The sequence below is a fragment of the Cydia fagiglandana genome, chromosome 26, assembly GCF_963556715.1.
Source record: "Cydia fagiglandana chromosome 26, ilCydFagi1.1, whole genome shotgun sequence".
Classification (NCBI taxonomy): Eukaryota; Metazoa; Arthropoda; class Insecta; order Lepidoptera; family Tortricidae; genus Cydia; species Cydia fagiglandana.
This window is the reverse complement of record NC_085957.1, coordinates 6698808-6722410: the sequence shown is the minus strand read 5'-3', so window position 1 is coordinate 6722410 and position 23603 is coordinate 6698808. Positions and strand designations below refer to the sequence as shown.

At 39.4% G+C, this 23603-nt stretch overlaps 2 protein-coding genes across 2 annotated transcripts in view; both read right to left on the bottom strand.

Annotated features, from left to right (window-relative positions):
- Positions 1 to 4216: 4216 nt before the first annotated feature.
- On the bottom strand, positions 4217 to 8350 carry LOC134677337 (uncharacterized). Its single transcript, XM_063535772.1, has 4 exons — positions 7446 to 8350; positions 6782 to 6992; positions 5230 to 5371; positions 4217 to 4398 (listed from the first exon to the last, which is right to left on the bottom strand). Exons 1-4 carry the CDS (start codon positions 8348 to 8350, stop codon positions 4217 to 4219), a joined length of 1440 nt encoding a protein of 479 aa, XP_063391842.1.
- An 887-nt stretch (positions 8351 to 9237) lies between these two features.
- LOC134677484 (serine protease Hayan-like) overlaps positions 9238 to 23603 on the bottom strand; it is a 57999-nt gene continuing 43633 nt past the window's right edge. The window contains exons 2-9 of the mRNA XM_063535966.1: positions 23426 to 23509; positions 17470 to 18072; positions 16674 to 16861; positions 15831 to 15934; positions 14775 to 14927; positions 12080 to 12171; positions 11308 to 11468; positions 9238 to 10181 (exon numbers count right to left, since the gene is read on the bottom strand). Of these exons, the coding sequence (XP_063392036.1) occupies positions 9357 to 10181; positions 11308 to 11468; positions 12080 to 12171; positions 14775 to 14927; positions 15831 to 15934; positions 16674 to 16861; positions 17470 to 18072; positions 23426 to 23495 (2196 nt within the window). The 5' untranslated portion in view covers positions 23496 to 23509 and the 3' untranslated portion in view covers positions 9238 to 9356. The remainder of the gene's footprint in view (positions 10182 to 11307; positions 11469 to 12079; positions 12172 to 14774; positions 14928 to 15830; positions 15935 to 16673; positions 16862 to 17469; positions 18073 to 23425; positions 23510 to 23603) is intronic.

The following is a 23603-nucleotide window of genomic DNA, read 5'->3' as shown; positions in this document are numbered from 1 at the left end:
CATTTTCCATGTTTTTTAACTTTTCGTAAAGCTAAAACTTCAAGGGACATGATCCCATTAAAATAATTGATCAAAATTAATCGGTTTACAAAATTATTGGGTGCAGTTGAAAAAAAATTGTATTTCTGTGTTTACCTGTGACTTCGTAACGCCGAAACGGATGAACCGATTTTGATGTAGTTTCTTTTGTTTGATAGCTGGCTTCACTGCGGTGATTTTTTAGGTATATTTTATTAAAATCGGTCTAGCCGTTTTGAAGATATTCTGCATTTCGTCATACTAGTATGGTTATTTTGTTATTTTAAGGTTATACAAGTACTTATAGCTTGAATACCGTCCAACTTATAATAAAACACATAAGACCATTTTTGTTCTAAATTTAATGAGGATTAATTCTGTCCTTGACACCTTTTTGATATCTATTATAGTTTTCGTGAGAATGCCAAAAAACTACCAACGGGGACACATTTCAAGGTGGGGGGGGGGGGTCGAGCGTCAGGTGGAGGGGGGGGGAGAGTGGTGAATTTTAAACAGTACACCTAGACGTATCACGTCACACAGGTTTGAAAACTATATTAATTTGTTTGTCTGAAAACATATAATGACTGTATTATTTGAAATGTAGGTAAACTAATCAATTTTTATAGGAAAACTAATCAATTTCTCGCACAGTGTATCAGCATTGTGATTCACTGACTAATTATTAAATTTAGTTCTGCCACTATCTTTTATGCAAATATATTCAACTAGGCTTTTAGGATATTTATGATTAACGGCTCTAGATTAAACATTTATATAATTTATGAATTAATATTTTCAGGTCAACATGGATGACGACTGTGATCTAGTTATAGACTTAGACGATGAAAGAGAGGAAACACCACAAGGAAGTAACAACAGAAATGAAGAAATGAGGCCAATAATTTATATAAATAATAACAACGAAAACAACACTATGAAACAACATTCTCATAAAGAACTTCAAGAAACTAGAGTAATAAAGAGTCAAAATAGCAATCACAATTCAGATGATGATTACATACAAGTCATATATGATGACATTGATGACGACTACGAGAAGTCGGTTCAAAAATTAATAAGTGCTGCAAATAAAATAGGCAGAGAGTACCTAAATAATAAACAATTGAAAGAAGCGACAGCTAATAAAATACTTAATGATGGTCTAATGTATAAAAGTGACTCAATAAATGGAGCTATCACAAAGCAAGTTCCAGATCACAGGACTCTACAGAAGCTTGGTCTGGGAAAAAATCAAGATAGCATGTGCGATTCAAGAAATCAAGTATTCAGTTGTGTTACAGAAAATCGAATTGCAGAAACAACCAGCTACAAACCGAGTTACGAATCTCAATATGTGATGGAAGATATACCACACCATAGAAACGGAAATACTTTTAGAAGAATGGATGGATATATGCAAGATGTGAGGACTTTACCTGACATTCAACATGCACGACACGCTTATAGGTATTATGATACAGAAAGACCAGAAGTTGATTCAAGCATAGGTTACCATTATCCTATAATGGACAGATATGAATACAGACATACTCACAGACCTGAAATTCCTTTGAGGAATGATCTTTATCCTCATGATCCAATAAACACTTATTTCCATGTTCAAAGACCAACTTTAAACACAAATTGTAGGTATAATGCAATGCCCAGAGATACACACAATCATTACCTACCAGAAGATATGTTAAGCATAGATGAATATAGACGTGCTGAAATGAATAGGGCTCCACAATTTTATTCTCATAGACCCAATTTGATTAGAATTGATGACTATAGGAATACAGCAATAGAAACAGACGCTTATAGCTATGCTTATAGGCCACATGAACCATTGACACGTGATTATGGAAATACTATAAACAATGGATTTCCTTACAGTCATTATATATCTGATCATGCTTTAGATGACTACTGGCAAGGAATGGTGAGCAGACATGCTTACAGACCAGAAGGTGCAATAAGCATGGAAGACTACGAACGCTCCTTGAGATATTGGCATGCATACGGCAATGCTTATAAACCACCAGTAGGTCTAAGTTTGGATCCGTATAGATCAGTAGAATTGCCTCACATTTACAGACCTGATATAGTAAATATGGATACCTGTAGAGAACCGATGTTAACAAGAAATGCATCCTATCCAGAAACTTCAGATATGTATTACCACAGACAACAAATCAGCCTCTACAGAACTGAAATTGATGATGCTAATAGAAACGATGATTATACACTGAATTTATCTCGTAAACAAGAAACAACCAGTACAGCTGTTAATACGCCAAGAAATGTTAGGTACGATAAAAATAAACTGAGAACTATTTTAAGTACAGGAAATCAAACATCAAAAGCACCATTGAATACAAATAAAAGGTTTAAAGAATCTGGAAATCTGGATTTGCCTGTGTATAAATATAAAAACAGTCTAAACAGAACTATGGAAGAACATATTAAAAGCAATAAAACTACTTTGAGTGTGAATAAACCTGAATCAGAACATATGGATATCTGTAAATCAGAAGTGCCCGTTATAACGAATAGACCAGATACAGTAATATTAAGTACTAAAAACGTTTATCAAAAAAGCACGCATAACCAGATTGCCCAGTCTGATGATTTAGCTGCATCAGAAATAATTCGCGAAAACAGTCACAAGATTGAAACAACTGCTAAAGAAATTGAAAACCATGGAGCTGCTTTAGATAAAAAAGCTAAACAATTTACACATGATGTGAACAAGACACATGAGGAAAAGAGAGTTGACCGAGAAACTATAAATGCAGGAGAAAAAGATATTACTGTACAACTATTGGTAGTTTTCTTTACACGTGTAAAGGAGCTCGTCAAAGACACTTTTCCCGAATTTTCAAAGTCGCTTGAAAAGGAAATTGGTAATTTGGGAAAAAGGACGAATAGTGGAAGATTAAAGACAGACATACAATACATTTGTCCATTATATTGTTCTGTGTCCACTTATTCTTTGCCCCGATTTGACAATACTGACGATGATAATAGGATAGAAAAACATGTAAATGGAGCTAAAATTTGTGATGTGTGTAGTTGTATTCAAAACTGTTATAAGTTGTACAAGAAAAAATATTTTAATTTAGTATCCACGCAATCTGCAAGTAAAAAACAAGAAAATGATGCAAAGAAAGGCAATGAAACTATAAAAGTGAATTTGCCAATAGAGAGTGCACGAGGAAATAGGGCACAGACCGTCATATGTCGGCGTCAAGGTACAGTCTGTAAAGAAATTGGTATAAGTGAATCTAGAAGAAATGTGGAGATTAATGAAGAATTGCAAAGAAATCAGCGTCAGGAAAATACTCATAGCATAATATCAAATAAGGACAGATATGGTGCTGACACTAGCACTGTTATTGACAAGGATCCTATAGCTAGCTTACATGATAAAAAGTTACTAGACTCACTATCGGTATTAAATTTCAGTCTACCTAGCAAAAATATTAAAAAAGGAATGAATTCACTAAATTGGGTTCCAACTATAGTTCGTTTTTTTTAGCATTAGAAAGAACTTGCAAGAAGGTAAGCGATCTTGACATGTCTTTTAATTGAAAAACGCTTTATAGAAATATAAAAATATTACTTATGAAAGCAGAAGAATATAAATGATCGTATTAGATTCATAATTGTTACATATTTGCCGTAACTTATTTTTAAAATGTGTTTTTCAATTAAAAGACACATCAAGATTGTTTACCTAATTTCTAATGCTAAAAAAAACGAAGTATATATCTATTGATGACAATGATATTTCATTGCGCATTGATACTCATAACAAACGAATGGAAATTGAAAAACCAGTTCTAAACACCATTAATGATAAAAAAGAAATAATAATTGACTACAGCTGTCAAAACAGACTGAGTTTAACTGAAAAAGTCGATAAGCAACAAGAAGCAAAGCTAATACTTTCCCTATCTTTCAATGAAAGAACTAAATGAAAAATATGCCTCCAGGCCAGGATAGGGAGTGAGCTGATGCCACCAAGGAAACACGTCCGTTCGGTATAGGATTTATTAAAAGAGAGAAAAATAAACCTACCCACATTCAGTCGGCGCCTGATTACTTAATCTGTACATATGTCACACCCCCCCACTAAATCTATATTTACAGTTATGCGTACATAGCTTAATAAGGATTAAATCATTAAACACTAATCGAAGTCGAACCCGTACCTTTTAACGGGTTTCCTACTGCGGATCGGTTTGGGGCCCTCCACGGGAACCGGCAATGTAGGGGGCGCGGCCGGTGCAACCGGCAACGGTGGAGCATTCACGGCCGCGGCCCTTAACTCCGAATTGCTTGTTACCGGTTCTGGTTCTCCCGCCGTCGTACCTGTAGGGAATTCGTTTGGTGGTTCTACCGCAATCGGAGAGTTTGGTACTGACACATCGATCGTGCTAGCCCACTTAGTTTTGAGCTGATCGATATGTCGTTTGATGGGTGGACCATTTTCCCTACCTACAATATAGTTGCGAGATCCTACTTTTTGTTCAATTTTCCCTCCTATCCATTTTTCCCCTCCTGTATAATTACGTGCCCACACCTTCTCTCCGATATCGAACTGTCTAGACGTACCTCCCGCATACTCGACTTGTTTACGTTGACTCTGAATAACCTTCTCTTCTACTTGCCTCCTACACTTCAATAGATCAAGACGAGACCTTAATGTCCTACGCTGTAAAAGAACCGCTGGTGACGTGCCGGTTGTACTGTGGTCTACATTTCGGTAAGACAATAAATATGACTGTAACGCTGCGTCTACATCAACGCCGTCGCGCAAAGCTTTCCGAACTACTCGTTTGCACAGTTTAACTGCCCCCTCTGCGGCCCCATTCGACGAGGGATGGTATACTGGTGCAAATGTCATTTTAACACCGTTAAAAGTCATAAAACGCTCATACTCCTTACTAGAAAACGGGGGCCCGTTATCTGATACAATCTCTTTTGGTAGCCCAAAACGCGCAAATGTTTCCCGTAACACGCGAATAACTTCAGCGGCAGTAGTTTTATACATTTTAAAAACTTCAATCCATTTCGAGGTCGAATCAATTAACACCAAAAATGAGGCACCTTGAATAGGACCCATGAAATCGAGATGAATTCGTGACCAGACCTCTGACTCGTATGGCCAGGGTTGTGGCACCGCCCTAGCCGGAGACGTACTCTCTGCTGTACACGCGGTACACGCTTTACAGACGCTTTCAATTGCCGCATCGATGCCCGGCCACCACACAATGCTCCGCGCGATACTCTTCATCTTAACTATCCCCATGTGTCCGCTGTGCACCTCTTTCAACAACGAATCCTGCAATTTTTTTGGAATAACTAATCTATAACCCCATACTATACATCCTGCATCGATGTATAATTCGTTGCGTTGTGAAAAATAAGGTTTAATCTGTTCATCGTTACAAACTGTTGGCCAACCGGATTGTATAAACAACATTACTTTCCTAAGAACGTCGTCCTTACTAATTTCTTGACACAAAGTCTTCCTTGTAATTGGCATGAAATTTTGAACAAAATTCAAGTAAGTGATTTCGCGTGTATTACCTTTATCGTTTTCCTGTTCGGAACGTAATCCTACTGGCAAACGAGATAGTGCGTCGGCCGCGTTTTTCTCGCTACGCACGTATTCGATGTCATAATCGTAACCCGCGAGGATGACCGCCCAACGCTGCATCCTACTCGCTGCCATTACCGGTATGCCTGACTTATCGCCAAAAATGGAGACTAAAGGTTTATGATCAGTTCTTAATGTGAACCTTCTACCATAGAGATATTGATGGAATTTTTTAATACCATATATTATTGACAAAGCTTCGCGTTCAATCTGGGAATACGCCTTCTCCGCCGAATTCAATACCCGTGATGCATACGCAATCGGCCGCTCGCCCTCTGGCGTCAAATGGGAGATAACCGCGCCTACCCCTACGCTGCTAGCATCTGTGGTAAGAACTAAGCCCAAATGTGGCGAGTAATGAGCTAAAATGGGACTTGAAATTAACATTTGTTTGATTTTGTTGAACGCTGACCTACAATTTTCGTCCCATGCAAAATTAACATTTTTTTGTAAAAGCCTGTATAGTGGTGCTAAAATAGTACTCACGTTAGGTACAAACTTGCCATAATACATAATGAGACCTAAAAACGAGCGAAGTTCCGACACATTACTTGGTTCCCCTACTTCTTTAATGGCCGTTATTTTCTCAGGACACGTGTGCACACCTTTTTTGCTAATGACAAAACCTAAATACGTCACTGACGGCGCAAAAAAAGTGCATTTTTCTTTTTTTACCTTTAACCCATATTTCCGTAACCTCTCAAATACCTCTGTGAGGGTTTCTAAGTGAGCCCGATCGTCGGAACCAGTTATAATAATGTCATCCAAGAAAACGCCTACTGTCGGCAAGTCCGCAAACAACTGCTCTAGCTTCCTTTGAAATATACCGGGGCTAGAAGATAAGCCATAAATTAAACGATTATACATAAACAAGCCTTTGTGGGTATTGATTACGGTGTATTGTTTTGAGTCGTCTAATTCGAATTGCGCGTACGCTTGCGATAAGTCAATTTTCGAAAATTTATCCCCCTTATGCAATTTTGTCAACAAATCATCTACTCGAGGTACTGGAAAATGATCCACTTGCAAACATTTATTTAGTGTCAATTTGAAATCGCCACACAAACGAATAGTCCCATCTTTTTTCATTACCGGTACGACTGGCGTGGCCCAGTCGGAGGTGGGCACGGGCGTGATGATGCCGTCGCGCACCAGCTGATCGAGCGCGCGCTCCACCGGCTCGCGCAGCGCGTACGGCAGCGGGCGCGCGCGCAGAAACACCGGACGCGCCCCCTCGCGCAGTGCGAAGCCGACCTTGCCGCCCGTGAACCGCCCCAAACCGTCTTCAAATACTTCTTTAAACCTGGAACTGAACACATTTTCATCAAATTTTTGGCCAATATTTTCCCTGTCCAATTTGTTACATGGCACTGACACGGGCAAAGTTACCCCGAGTTCATGAATCCATTGTCGACCTAACAAACTCGTCATGCCCCTTTTAATTACATACAGATCTAATTCTTTGTTTACTTTACCATATTGTACATTCACGCATAATTTACCTACGGGTATTACCCTTTCCCCGGTATAATATCGCATTGAGACATCACTCGGCTGTAATTTAAAATTTCCTAAAGTTTTTATGTAACAATCGTAACTAATGCAAGAAATACAGCTACCTGTATCAATTTCCATATCTATATTTCTTTTGTTAACCTTCATTGATAATACATATGGCGGATACGCACTAAAGTCCTTTAAAGCAATAGAATAGTTATAGGTAACTACCTCGTCACTTCCCTCGCTGTCGTCATACGCCACCTGCCCGTCCGCGCCTCCGTCATACAACGCGAACAGCTGTTCCTCGCGTAGTCTCGGACACATCCTCTTCAGATGTCCATCTCGGTTGCACACCCGACACACGTACGCCTTAAATTTGCACGTGTTGGAGTCATGACTGCCGCCGCACGTCTTGCAGCCAGCTGCGCTGCCGTACGCGCCGCGCCCCCGACCGGCGCCCGCGGCGCCCGGCCCGTGTCGTCCGCCGCGGCCGCTCGCGCCGCGCCCGGCGCCTGCCCCGCCTCGCGTAGCCCCCGTGACCTTCCGTCCCCCGGCGGCTCCACCGTTACCGTGGCTCCCTCGCCCCCAGCTCGAGGCCACCTGGTAGACACCCGTACTTCCTCCATGGTTGTCTACTCGCTTTTCCATAACCGCCGATTCCGTCTCGGCCGAATCTATCGTTACGGCTAATTTGAATGCTTTCTCGAACGTGATTTCCTCCTCTGCGAATAGTCGCTGTCGTATAACATCCTTCGATAAACCGCAAACAAATTGGTCCCTTAAATTGTCTTGCAATGAGTCCGCGCCAAAATTGCAAGTCATTGACATTTTTTTTAACGCCGCGACATACTCCGCTATGCTTTCATCACTTGCTTGGCGTCGTTGTCGGAATTTGAACCTTTCTGCTAATACACTAGGTTTAGGTTGCAAGTGCGATTTCATGATGGCCTTCAACTGATCAAAAGTCTTTGTTGCCGGGCGGGCCGGCGTACACAAATTAACCATAAGTTCATACGCGTCCCTGCCTACCACCGTAATTAAAGTAGCCACTTTAACCGATTCACTCACTGTATTCGCTATAAAATATTGTTCCAAACGCTCCACGTATAAGTCCCAACAATCTTTGTCCATATCGAAAGGTGCTATCTTTCCGACTGCCATTATTACTGTTTTTATTCACTGCAATGTACTAAACCACAACACTAAAATGTTCCACACGTAGATCACAGTCCCGTCGCCACTGAAAAATATGCCTCCAGGCCAGGATAGGGAGTGAGCTGATGCCACCAAGGAAACACGTCCGTTCGGTATAGGATTTATTAAAAGAGAGAAAAATAAACCTACCCACATTCAGTCGGCGCCTGATTACTTAATCTGTACATATGTCACAATACAGACATAATATCATCAAAACTAAAGGATAAGATGAGTAAAAAACGTGACACCGTATTCACATGTCATATATGCAGTTGTACATTTACCAATATCCCAACATTTGCAAGCCATATGCGAGTACATAATATAAATGAGATTGACGAAGGTTTAATAGACGAATGTGTTGCGCGAAAATGTCCATTCTGTGGAGTATATTCTAAACAGAAGTATCATAATGAACACGTTAAAAGAAATCATCCTGAAATATTTACGCGTAAAGAAGATAGTAAAGAACTGATAAAAGTGAATAAAAGAAGGAAATCAATGAAAAGGAAATTCATATTTACATGTCTGGTGTGTCACAAGAATCTCAAGTCGTGCGAAGTACAGAGGCATAGAGTGATAGAACATAAGGGATTGAAGGTAGCAAAGATGTTTACTAAGAAACTATCAAGCATGGATTAATTGTTAAAGACCCCAATCTAATGACCCTTAAAATTTCAATAAATGAGTAATTTACAAGTACAGCCCGCTACAGGTAAAAGCAATATCAAAAATACCTCTAAATAAACTAAACATTAAAACAATCAACATATATAGGTATACGATTTCGCATTTTTATTAATTCCTTTGTTTCTTGTGATATAGCTTTCTTGTAATAAATAAAACAAAAGTTTGGTAGTGTACATTTTATATTTACAAATTAAACAATAAATTTAGAGTATTTCCAATACATTTTAACATTAATTTAATACTTATTTTCATCTACCACGCGGTAGAACAGCTTTGTGGTTCATGTTAACCACCATGGTCTATTTATCGTATAATCTTCAACATTTGACTGTCTATTGTCATTATAATTATTCTGTGTTCTTTGTGTTGGCTGATTATTATATCCATAATTATCATTTCTATTATAATTTGTTTGATCCCGACTATTGCTTCCATAATTTTGTGAATTATAATTACTATTGTCATAATTATTATTCCTAACAGGTTTTCGAGTGGTATAATAATTTTGTGAATTTTGTTTATTGTTATAATTACCATTATTATAGTCTGAAGAAATAACGCCTCTATTTGGTTTTTGCGTTGTTGTTGTGTAACTTGGTCTATTATTACTGCCTTGTGTATCGTAATTATTATAATCTTGTTGATTATAAGGTCTACCTCGATTATAGTCGTCCTGTTCTCTATTATTAACACCACCTTGACTTCCAGAATAATTATTTACATTTCTATCAGGACGTTGCGCATTATCTTGACTATTACCTTGTGGTCGTCTATTATTGTAGTTGGCATTATTTGGCCGTTCATTATAAACGCTGTCCTGTCTATTATTGCTCCCATAATTATTGTCAAAATTGTTATTATTTCCAGAATTGGCATTATTATTTCCAGAATTGCCATTATTATTATTATTTCCATAATTCTGATTATTGTTGGTATAATTCCTGATTTTCTGAGAGCCGAAGATCTGAGAGGCCACGAAGGCGCGTTGGATCTTGGCGTACAGGCCTGGGGTCTCGGCGGCGCCACAGGACCTGCCTAGTGACGTCACGCCCACGACACGCCAGATACAGTCCTCTTGAAGCTGAGCGGGTCCACCGGAGTCACCCTGGATACAGAGAAAGTACACTCTACAGTAAAATGATAGATTAATACGGTAAGTGGTGGCGCTCCAAATCCCAACATTGGGTACCTACGCCGGTGTGGTTGCACCTACCAGGGATGTTGCGGATGCAGATTTTTTGACATCCGCGGATGCGGATATTTATAGCCTGACATCCGCGGATGCGGATGTCAAGATTTGTTACTTAAATAACGTCAAATTTCACATTTTTAACATTTTTTATATAAAAAAAAAATTAACGTTTAGTATTTGAACAAGAATAATATATATGTGCGTTTTATTTAATAAACAGTAACTTGGCCGACTTTTTGGGATCTAGACGATTTCGTTATATGTATATAATGACGAAATGACCTAGCACTTACGCCGCCGGCGCCGCCGCTAATACGTTCCTGTTACCGACTTGGTCGACATCCGCATGATGCGGATGCTCCGCATCGATTTTATGTGGATGCGGATGCAGATGCGGATATTGAAAATAATGCGGATGTTCCGCGGATGCAGATGCGGATGCGAATATTCGCAACATCCCTGGCACCTACCACAGTTAACAGACTGATCAACGTCACGCAGCAGAGATCTATGCAATAAAATTTACCGAACGATTTAACGGTGACAGACGATTGTGGTGCAAAAGATCCTAAGCTTTTTAGAAGATGTGGGAATGATGTTAGCATGGTCCTGATATGTGGGTCCATTTTATTCATATCTCCCCTTGTGGGACTCTCACCTACTTTCTTTTGAGAAAGAAGGAGAGGAACCTACCTACTAAACCCTCACCGGAGTGGCGCACTGAAATCCGCAAACAACACTAGACCCTACTCATAGTGTTGTGTTTTGGAACACAACACTATGAGCAGGTAGGGCCTAGTATTATTTGGCATTTACTCACAGGCTTCTGCCAGCCAAGAGCCAAGCCAAGCCTGCTAAGGCTAAGACTAAGGCTGCCGGATCTCAACGAGGGTACGGATGTTAGGGTCGGCAACACACATGTACCAGAGTTGCAGGCGTCCATAGGCTACGGAGACTGCTGACCATCAGGCGGGCCGTACGCTTGTTTGACCACCAACGTAGTATATAAAAAAGCGTTAAGGCCAGGGAGATATTTTACCTGACAAGTATCCTTCCCTCCCCTTTCCTCGCCAGCACAGATCTGGCTGTCGCTCGAAGGTCCCTGAGGCAGCTTGCGCGAGGTCCCGAGGACCTCCTGACATCGGTTTATGTCCCAAACTGGCAGAGACACACTACGGAGCTCCAGTGATTGGTCACCTCCTGGAAGGGAACAGCTTACGCAAATCAACCTAGCCCCAAACCAAGCAAAGCTTGTACTATGAATGCTAGGCGACGATTATATACAAAGATTACAGCCATGACTCAGGAACAAATATCTGTGTTATCACACAAATAAATGCCCTTAGGGATCATCCATTAATTACGTCACACGAATTTCTAGGTTTTTTGACCCCTCCCCCCCGCCCCTCATTGTCACACTTGGTCACATTTTGCAAATCCCTCCCCACCTGGTGTGACGTCACATTTTAGGCAATTTTGTTTAAGAAATATTAATAATTTTATAACACAAAACCAATTAGGAACGAAAATTACCTCAAAACCAAAACTTCATTATTTAAATGAACAGCGAATAAAAAAATATAAATTAATTTTCGGTTACTGATGAATAGTGATGAAGTTAAAATGACGTCACAATGTTTGTGACTGCCTCGCCCATGCCACAAACATGTCACATTTTCTTGACCCCCTCCCGCCCCCTAAACGTGTGACGTAATTAATGGATGACCCCTACTGGGATTAGAACACAGGACCATCGGCTTCGCAGGCAGAGTTACTACCCACTAGGCCAGAGGCCGGTCACTTTGTCTTACCATATTCAGTGCGGCCCCAACCAGTGGCAATAATGGGTTTGCCCACCGCTGGGGCGGTACCCAGGCACGCTGGCTTCACCACCTCAGAGAACCTGGAATTCAAAAACAGATTTTTATACAGGCTGTTTAGTACATCGTTTGCCAAATTAAAACGGCAGATAGGTTGAGTCATTTGCTATCTTACCAGGCCTAGAAATTTTTAATTTAAAAAAAAATGTTTTTTTTTACTACTGCGCAAGTAAAAATTTGAAATTTACGAAAAACTGGCATAGAGCTGAAAAAATATTCGTGCGCAAAATTAAAAATTTCTAGGCCTGGTAAGATAGCAAATGACTCAACCTATCTGCCGTTTCAATTTGGCCAACGATGTACCAAACACCCTGTATAAGTCCTGATTTAGGTAAGTACATAGCAATGTACAAATTGCAGAAATGCTCTCGGAAATTTCAGAGAAATTACATGAAAGAAACTTAGAAAGTTCTCTGTGTAATATATAATATTACACGCCACATAACAGTAAAGCAGGCAGGCGAAATATTTAAAATGGCATGTGTGTACGTCGGTCTTGACACGATCAGATTGTTTATTAAATTTAAGTTCCAGAGAATATTCTTCATAGAAGTTTCGCAACTTAAGAAACGTCTCCTCGGTGCATTGCTATAAGTACAGTATTTACAAATAAAAAGAAAGCTACCAAAATCAGACCAAAATGATTTTTTTAATACAGTTGCTCAAAAAGTGCTACTTTACGTAGCTGTTTAGCGTGCGGAAAGTTGGTTATCTCGAACTAGTGCTTTTTACTTTTCCAATTTTTTTAAATTTATACTTGTTCCAATTCACGACTACTTATTGATGAGTGTTAATATTTGTTTCCTTTAAACGTCGTAATCAGCATAAAAACCTACCGTTAATGTAAGAATACGTAAAATATTACATTTTCATATTTAATTACTTACCTCTTCATCATTATAACACATTTATTTTTTAATATTCAATATTGAAAATTCCGTTCTTAATAAGTTGACTGAATGGAACGGAATAGCTGCCAAACGCCCATAGATATAATATACTTAAAGACGACGTCTAACCGAGCTGTCACTGTTACCACTTTTGTTTAGTATACGATTAACAATGTTTTTCTTATTTTTTCGCAACTGTATTAAAAAACGTCGTTCGATACACGTGCGGAAATGTCATTCTTCACTCGTCCCGAGTCTTGCCACTCGCCTACGGCTCGTGGCAAGATATCTCGGTACTCGTGAAGTAATGACATACCTTCCGCACTAGCATCGAAATGTACTATTTTAATACAGTTGCTCAAAAAGTGCTACTTTACGTAGCTGTTTAGCGTGCGGAAAGTTGGTTATCTCGAACTAGTGCTTTTTACTTTTCCAATTTTTTTAAATTTATACTTGTTCCAATTCACGACTACTTATTGATGAGTGTTAATATTAGTTTCCTTTAAACGTCGTAATCAGCATAAAAACCTACCGTTAATGTAAGAATACGAAAAATATTACATATTTCATATTTAATTACTTACCTCTTAATCATTATAACACGTTTATTTTTTAATATTCAATATTGAAAATTCCGTTCTTAATAAGTTGACTGAATGGAACGGAATAGCTGCTAAACGCCCATAGATATAATATACTTAAAGACGACGTCTAACCGAGCTGTCACTGTTACCAGTTTTGTTTAGTGTACGATTAACAATGTTTTTCTTATTTTTTCGCAACTGTATTAAAAAACGTCGTTCGATACACGTGCGGAAATGTCATTCTTCACTCGTCCCGAGTCTTGCCACTCGCCTGCGGCTCGTGGCAAGATATCTCGGTACTCGTGAAGTAATGACATACCTTCCGCACTAGCATCGAAATGTACTATAGCAGTTCTATAGTGTGTATGTGTGGGGCTGTGAGGGTATAGGGAAGGGAACGTGCAGTGAGTGTGTACGTGTGGGGGTATAGGGAACGTGCAGTGCATGAACTATAGTAGGGGGTAGCATAGGAGGAAAACATATAAAAAATCAAAAATGCGCGATTTCCCAGAGATAAAGACTATATGGGGATATAGCAAATTTCATCGAAATCGTTTGAGCCGTTTCCGAGATCCCCGAAATATACCGGGTGTGGCCTGTAATATGAGCAAAAAATTAAACTGTAGGCTGTACTTCTCATACTGACCAACATTTGTTCAGCGACTTTTAAAAATAACTTGTGGTTTGATTATTAATACACTTTAAAGTTTAAAGACTCAATGTATTGCGAATTTTGTTATGGTTAAGGCGTGACAAGCAACGTGAATCACAATGATATGGCGTGGCGATGGCCAGTGGCGGATTTGCAGTCTTTGCCGGCCTAGGCCCCAGGCCCTGTAGCCGCCCCTTTCAAGGCACCTATAATATTGACTACATTTTGAGTTATTTCTTGTTACCTACCAGCGAATTTTTTGTCACAATTTGCCGCCCTAGGCCCGGGCCTACTGTGCCTTAGGGCAAATTTTGTATGAAAAATAGGGAGTCTAAATATTTCATAATTTTAAAAGTTGTTGAACAAAAGTGTCACCGTTTGAGGAGTACAATCTATGTTTTAATTATTTGCTCATGTTACAGGCCACACCCGGTATAGGTATACATATAAACAAAAATTGCTCAAATTGCTAAAGGCATTAGATAGAGACAGGCACTTACTTGACAGCATTAACTAGCTTGACAAGCGCCAAGTCGTAGTATGACCTTGGTAGCTTATACTTGGGGTGTCTGATGACGGCTGCGACCTTGATGACCAGGGCTCCAGGGTCGTCCAGGTACGAGGAGCCGAGTTGAACCGCGCTGGGAGGTCCGCTGGGACAAATAGATATCAAGATTGTATTTATGCCTAATGTTACAGGGCAGACACGACACGCCATCATAGACTAGGAATCATCTAGACCGAGTTTAGAGCAATTATTTAATGCAACCGATGATGCCAAAATTGCGGGGGTGCGCGGGACGAGGTGAGCTAAGTCCCGTTCCGTGATTGGTCCGTTCAAAGACACTTTCGACTCGAACATGGAGTAAAATTACCGTATGATAATATTATTAGGTACGTTTTCTGTGCCTATGTCAAAAAGAGAGTGATAAGTGTGTGTGATTTTGCATGTATTTGGGCATTTGATTTACTCCATCATATCCTGAAATCCTCTAAAGGTATGGCAGGAAATTCATAATAGTCTAAATTTAAACTTTAAGTTGACGAAGGTTTTTGAAAATATTTTGACACAATGTGTTGTAATATCAATCACAGCTATGCCTATGCTATACGTAGAGAATATATAGTTCTTTACTTAACAACGGTGTTATCCCGGTCCTGAAAGGAGCAGTGCGCAGCAGTCAGGACAAACTGCTCGCTGACCAGGGAGCCGCCGCATTTCCACGCGTAGCCAGCCGCCTGGAGAAAGGATCTGTTAAGAGAATAGTTCCTTACTTAACAACGGTGTTGTCCCGGTCCTGAAACGAGCAGTGCGCAGCAGTCAGGACGAACTGCTCGCTGACCAGAGAGCCGCCCCATTTCCACGCGTAGCCAGCCGCCTGGAGAAGAGATCTGTTAAAGTGAATAGTTCCTTACTTAACAACGGTGTTATCCCGGTCCTGAAAGGAGCAGTGCGCAGCAGTCAGGACAAACTGCTCGCTGACCAGGGAGCCGCCGCATTTCCACGCGTAGCCAGCCGCCTGGAGAAAGGATCTGTTAAGAGAATAGTTCCTTACTTAACAACGGTGTTGTCCCGGTCCTGAAACGAGCAGTGCGCAGCAGTCAGGACGAACTGCTCGCTGACCAGAGAGCCGCCGCATTTCCACGCGTAGCCAGCCGCCTGGGGAAAAGATCAAACTGTTAAGATATTGTAACATAACTACATTAAGAAGCCGGAAAGTCTGCCACACGGTGGACTGGGATAAGAACCTTAACCTACATGAGTTTCTACACCGTTCAAATCATGTACCTTTCGAGTTACTTAGGCCCACTTCCACTAACCTGGGGTTAAACGGTTAAACCTGGAGTTGCCATGGTTACCAGTACAATTTGACACTAGGTTGACGTTGACGGTTAAACCGCTTAACCCCGGGTTAGTGGGATGGTGCAAGTGGGTCTAACATATCAATTGTTAGTACCACCATGGTGAAGAGGCCCCAGGAGTAATATCAAGCGCTTCAGAAATTCACTATTCTATCTAAATCAGAAGACTGTCCTCCATATAATTGTCTGGGCCCGATTCGGATTTTGAAATAGACATCTATTAGATATCTTTTAGACAACACCAAGATAGTATAACGATATGTTTAAGATCTAACTTGTCAAATTTGACATTTGCGCGATTCTGGAGATACTCTTGAACGATTTCCACCGGATATGACTTAGAGATCCAATTCACATCTATGTAATAGATATCTTACTCTATCTAACGTAAAAGTGACATTGGTTGCCCGAATTGCGCTGCAAAAGAGAACTAGTTGATATCTTAAACTATAACCTATCTATAATGGATCTTGTACGTGTCGTCTCTTGTGAATATCTTGAAGTTCGAATACGGCAGTCTGTCTCAAATAAATCACCTGTATTTTTCTCCATCCCAACAGCGCCATGTGTGGGAACTCCTGTATGTCTACCACTTTGCCCCCCACCACCAGAGGTACCGTGGTGGGTGCGCATTTGCGCACGTTGATCTGAACCGGCTCAGGGCGAGGCAGAAGGGGGATGGCTTGAACTGCCTTTGTGCCTAATGCCTTGTACTCGTCGCATTCTGAAAATGATATAGAAAACATGATAAACTTACTTTATGCTTTTAATTCAGCAAAATTTGTTTGAATGGGGTATAAGGTAGAAGTACTAGTGCTCGACGCTGCACTAGTATTCGACATGGGCACTATATGGCAAAGTGACAAGAATTAAATTTGAATACAGAAAAATCTTAACCTAAGATATTACTTTGACTTTATGTCATGTGCCCATGTCGAATATATATTAGTGCAGCGTCGAGCACTAGTACCTACTTTTACCTTATAAATATTTTTTTAAGTGTAACACTTTAAGCTCTCGCGTTTTCTACACATGCAAAACGCATGTATGTTCTTTGTGTTGTTTGTGGCTGAAACGTCGGAAAAATGGTAAAATAGTGAAATTTAATCGCGATTGACCCGTTAATGACTTTAATTACCTATTTATTTTTAATCAATCTTAATTAAATCTGCGTCAGATATAGACAACACGAACGTCTCTAATATTATAAACATTAGAATACACTATTACTCGTACCTATATAATTATTCTGATTCTCAAGAGAGTTTAGATTTTTTTAAAACGAAAGTAAAAAGCATATAATTTTTAGTTATTTGGTAAATATGTACTTACTTCTTTCCGCCAGCTCTATATACCTCTTCTTCTCAACATTACTCATATAATCTTCATCAGGCCCAATAATTATCTCCGGAGTCGCATCATCATCAGGAAACGCTATAGAATCCTCGTCTTTCGGCCTCGCGTTAACCCCATAGTTAGGCCTCTTCGTTACCGGCCTGTTCGTTATAGGAGGCCCGTTGGTAACTACAGGCCTAACCCCTTTATTGAACGGGGTTTCTGTCGTATAATAATTATTATTAAAATTTGGTTTTTGCGTGTAATAATCGCCCACGTCGTTTATTTTTCCATCGTATATATTATTATTATTATATTCTTGTAGATTCTGAGGTATTTTGTTGGTTGTACGTATAGTAGTTTTCTTCTTAGGTTTTAATGTAGTGGTAGTTATATTCTTTTTTCTTCTGTAGTCGTTTTGGTTTCTGTCTAAATTGAATTGTGGTAGAAACGGGTTATTGTAGAGATCAATTTCGTATCTTTTTGTGGTTTCTTCCCGTTTAGTTGTCTGTTTGTATGTTTTCTCGGGTCTTCGTGTTGTGAACTCTGATCCATATGAAGGTTGATTCGTTGCGAATGGTTTGAATCCTTGAAAGAAATCTGTAATAAAAAAAAACAATGTGTTCATATTTATTTTTTATTGTTTTGTAAGTGTTTTTAAATTTTACATTAATATTCATATTATAAAACCCTAACCTAAGACCTAAAGGGGTCCACTGATTAACAGTCCGCCGGACGGCATCGGCCTGTCAGTTAGAACAAAATTTTGACAGTTCCGAACAACTGACAGGCTGATACCGTCCGGCGGACTGTTAATCATTGGGCCCCTTAAGATAAATTTAAAGAAAAATAAACAATATGTTGGGGTGGTATTTCCACATGCCCAATTCCTTTCTCCAATGACAGTGTGTCTCTCTCTCATTAAAGCAAAATGTGAGACGCAATACACGTTGGACAAAGAATTTGGATAGGTGGAAACCCTTAGCATTGAGAGTAATGTCAATTAAATATGTAAGGTCATCCGGGAGATATGCACCTATGGGATTAGGTATTTTTTTAAAAGGGCCTATATAATAGGAAGCAAACGAGCAGACGAGCCGCCTGATGGGAAGCAGTCATCGCCGCCCATGGACATAAGCCCCCCCCCCCCACATCTAGCGTCTTTCGAGCGTCGGCGTCTGTCGGCGTCTGGTCAGCGCTATGGAAAATGACGTAGCTGCGCAGTTGCGCCATAGAATTGTAGACGCCGACGCTCGAAAGACGCCAGATGTGGGGGGGGGGGGGTGGGGCAAAGCAACAAAAGAGGAGCCACTTATGGCTTCTCCACACGATGGGCCAACGCCGGCCACTCCAAGGGACGCAGCCATGCGGTAAATGAAATAGCAATATCACTTGCTCCCTCTAACGCATAAATGCGTCCCTTGGAGTGGCCGGCCTTGGCACATCGTATAGAGGAGCCATTATGCGTTGCAGTCTTTTGAGAACCCTAAATACCTGCTTCTTGAAGAACCCCATGTCATAGCCACGGTACGGAACCCTTCGTGTGCGAGTCCGACTCACACTTGGCCGGTTTTTTTTCTTGTGTATAAACCAAGAGTGCAATGTTTTCATATACCTAAACATATTATTTAGTAAACAATATGATATAAATAGCATATATCTATGGAGAATCTAGCTTCCTGCCTGAGGCCTGAGGTATACTCATTATCGTGTTATGCAATAAAATAACACTTTACCGGTTGTTTGCATAAAATCACCATTACAACGATGACGCAGGGAATATGGCGTGTTTATATAAATATGGAGACTCGAGTGAACATTTCGAATTATATAAATCTTATTTTAATCTGTTACTGATATCTGTTTATTTCTACCGTCCGACACAGATTATGAAGGAATCTTGCGCGTTAGTTCCCTCGCTTTTGTAGCATTTGTAGCCAGGGAGCCGATTTTTGAACTTCGATCGCTCAATTTCGTCACTCGAAAATCGGTCGAAAACGGCGAAATGCAAATTTTTGAAATACGAGTGATAGAAATTGAGAATCTAGTGGTATTGACCACTCGTTTTCAATTCTATTAGTAGGATTTAAATGCCTAGTACTGGAGATATTATTGAACGAAATACACTAAATAAAGCGGTCGAAATTCTAAAATTGGCCCCCTGAATCGAAAACTTTAAACTACTTAACCCTATGAACGCCACGCCTGTCGTGCGCGGCGGGTCATTGTGAACCCTGTGGTAATGCACGAAGGTTGATTTTAAACTGCAGCCGCAAAAACATTAGTCACAAATTAAAACGAAAACAATAATGTCACTTGCGCGTTGTAGGTTCTGCCATCTATTGACATAAATCTGAATCTTAAACTTGACATTTACACTTCATATCTCCTTAAGACTCCTGTGCTGCCCCTATAGTCTGTAATTACTCTGTATGTGGTCTGTATCTTCAGGTATTTAAATAAAAATAAACAAAATCTACCCTTAAATGGCTCCTTAAGACAGAGCTGAGGGTAGATGAAAACATTACATTACTAAATAATGTAGGTTAAAGTCAGCTCGTTCAGTGACAGATCCAGGCGGTTTTGTATTTGGTTGGTTAACTAATAAATATTATAACTACCCGAAAATGTACACATTGTTTGTTTACTTTTAATATCTAAAGATACAGACTTTATGTACAGTTCATAAACTGTCCCCATGTCAATACCCGATCAATCTATTTCAATATAAGCGATGATCTTAACCAATTAAGATAATATTTTAAAAGTAAGAATCGGCTTCGTGGTGTTTCTAATATGTTCTACCCGGGGTTCCCCTGTTACGGACGAGTTCTTATTTGCTTTTACTTTATTATTTTATTGGTTATACCAATAATAAATAAACCAAAGAGCATTATTGTACTATAAAATATTTTTTTTTAGATTGATCCATTATTACCTTAATAGTCAGTTAATACACATCAAATTGTGTAAAAATATTTTCTATAATGTTAATACTTATTCAGAGAGGAAAATGAGAGCTACGTTTGTAGTTTGTACTAGTGATCCAAAAGACTCAAGCCTTTTAGCTCTTTTTAGGGCTCGCCTCATCTCTTGACGCCTAAAAGGGTAAAAGCCTATTTCTATTTAATTAGTAAAATTAAATAAAAATAGGCTTGAGTCTTTTGGATCTCTAGTTTGTACGGAAAGGCGAGGTTTTTAGCGCGGTCGTCCACCTTCCTCTTAAATTGGAAATTGATCAAGGAAATTTATCAAAAAACGACAGTGGTGAGAAGTGCATGAGTGCGCATGAGTCACTAACAACATCCTTTGACCGTCAATAACGTCAACTGACTCGCGGCCACATCCCAGTTATTAACTTTCGCGAATTCCGACAAGGTTCATGGTGACGCGCCGCGCATAGGGTTGCCATATGGAAGAATTAAATGTGATAAAAATCCTGACATCACCCTAAATCCTGACATTTCTTGTGACCGAGATTTGGCGTAGTTTCAACGTCGCCCCGGCGGCGCGCTGCGCTCTGCGGTGTACATCGTGGATCTGTCTTTCCGTTTCCTTCCGCCTGACCCCGCAGCCCCCTCCTCGCGCTTTTTTATGAGTTCATTCCTAAAAATCCTGACATTTGCCAAGTCTGGCCGCAATCCGGATAAAAGGTAAAAAATCCTGACAATAATGTCCGGACAGGCGTCGCGTTCGAAGGGTAACTGATAATTGGGGAACCTGATATGTTTTAAATAAGGTTTACGGTCTTTTAACTGTGTGATGTGTGAACGATTCATATCGAACTAAATATGGATTGCTTTCGTTGATCGATAATGAAGTTAATATAAATGTCAGAGGTCTGCCTTAACCCTTAACCTTTTCCATTCCAAGGCCCAGGGCTTCTTAGTATTCAGATAAATAATAGTACATTACTACAGAGGCCGGGACGAAAGGGGTTGCCGGCCGAAGACATATAGACGGCCGAGCGAAGCGAGGCCGGATAGGTCTGAGCGCGGGCAACCCCATTTCCCGCCGAGGTATGTATAGTGCTTTTCTCAAACATGCAATGAAATAAATAAAATAAAAAATCCACGAAACCCAAGTTTTATTTATAGAAAAAACTAAAAGTAAACTACACCCAAAATATAACCAACACGTACCTATATCAATCACGCGTATGTTTTACACGAGTCGTGTATTTTTACTACCCGTATGTTTTCACGTATCTTTGATTTTTTCGCCTTGTATCCGTCTGACTGTCGTTTTTGTCACATAAGTTTACATAGTGTTTTATGTTGATATCATGTTTCACATACATCGTTGCTTTATGCATGGAGTAAATAAGTATAATTTCCACAGTGTTGACGAATTTGTAGTTACATTCACTTAAAATATGCCACAAAACTGTTTCTAATAAACTGTAAGCCATTTTTCTTAGTTTCTCAAATAATAAAATTGCCATCAGCAACCATAATATATACATACTTCGTCTTTGACTTGGCGGCAGAGGCAGCAAGTTATTTAAAATCAATTCTGCTTACGCTGCCAATTCCAACACCTACGATTACAATTAATATTAATTTCATTATTTCGTCGGAACTCATATTAAAGTCAAAAAATCAACAACGCACCATAAATCCAATAAAACAGAATGAATATTTTTCAACTTTACCTCCATAACAATTTAAAAAATATAACTACGCGTGTTTGAGTAGACCTTTCTACCGCTAACGTTTAGATGAAATATTTTAAATGTTTTTATTTGTGTAGTTAAATTTATAATTTAAAATTATAAAATTATAGAATGTATTATTTATTAAGTTCATGTTGATTTTATACAAATAAAACTGCAAATTATAGCAAACATTGTTTTTTGTTTTTTTTTATAGGCGTAGTGGCAGAGTGTCATTACGAACCATAAAGCAAATACTGCCTCTAGTTTTTTTTAATGGATGAATGCCACGATGCTTTGTCACAAATATCTGTGAAATGAAAATTAAAAAAAAGGACTTTGCCGGCCTAGGCCTGCAAGATGTGTATGAAATTCCATTAACGACCTTTTGTCCTAGCCGCACCTGAAACGTCATACTTCGCAGCCTATTATAAGGAACATAACATCAATATTTCATTGCATGTTTGAGAAAACTTCATTACTTGCCGTCATTCCTTCATGGCACTCCCTACACTATCACTAAAAACGTCATTCCGTCAAAGTAATGTCAGTATCCATGATAGTGTCGGGGCCGTAAGAGTTCTACCTAGCATTATTTACCTCTTGCGTGGTGGTCGCTGACAATGATGGTCCCAATGACAGTTTTTTCAAATCATAAGTAATAGGTATGCCGTAAGTTTAGATTTTTACTGTAAGTAGTATAGTCAGATCATTGTGTTACGTTCTTTCCTGTAGACATACACAACAGTTAAGGGCTATAAATGTTAATTTTCTTATTTAACCCTTACCCACGTAAAAAGGAGAGAAAAATGTACAGTTCGCGCGAACACGCTAGTTTTCTCTCCTGTGGGCAATAGTTAACAGCTTGTGGGCATGTAAGTAATGATTTTATCATAGTTCTGTAAATAAAAGGAGGACCTTTTTACGTGGGTAAGGGTTAAATATGAAAATTAACCTTTATAGCCCTTAACTCTTGTGTATGTCTACAGGAAAGAACGTAACACAGTGATCTGTTTGACCCAGTATGGTATGTAAAAAACTAAATAAAAATGAAAATACAATACTGTTACCATTACCATATTTGATTTTCTGGCCGAAAGGTGTGTGTTTCGGAGGTTCCGGGGCAAACTGCCGATTCCGACACAAGACCAGATGATCAACGGAGCCCCGCCGTTTTGTCGCCTAAATAGTGTTTAGTTTTTTAAGTTTATATAAAATGCATATATATGTTAGTCTGTAAGGTATTTGTAATATGGGCCTCGTTTAAAATGTTAAATAAAAATAAAATAAACTCCTTACCATAAAACTGTGAGGTAGCAGAGGTCACCAAAAACAGCAGAAGCGCGGTCCGACCAACGTTCGACGTCATCTTTAAGGTCCAGTCTGGAAATAGAATACCTGTTCTAAGTTGATATTTTGGGTGATCTTATAAAGAACTTGTAAGAACACTTTTTGAAACATTTTTTTTGGTTCTGGA

Bases quoted from the DNA above. Each gene is read 5' to 3' on its own strand.
- LOC134677337 (XM_063535772.1), bottom strand. From the start codon at position 8,350: ATGGCAGTCGGAAAGATAGCACCTTTCGATATGGACAAAGATTGTTGG. The intron at 5,372-6,781 runs GTAATGAAAAAA...AAAAAATTGCAG, and splicing joins GGGCCACGCCAGTCGTACCG to GATTCGTTGTTGAAAGAGGT. The intron at 4,399-5,229 runs GTACGTCTCCGG...AATTCCCTACAG, and splicing joins TACCGCGTGTACAGCAGAGA to GTACGACGGCGGGAGAACCA.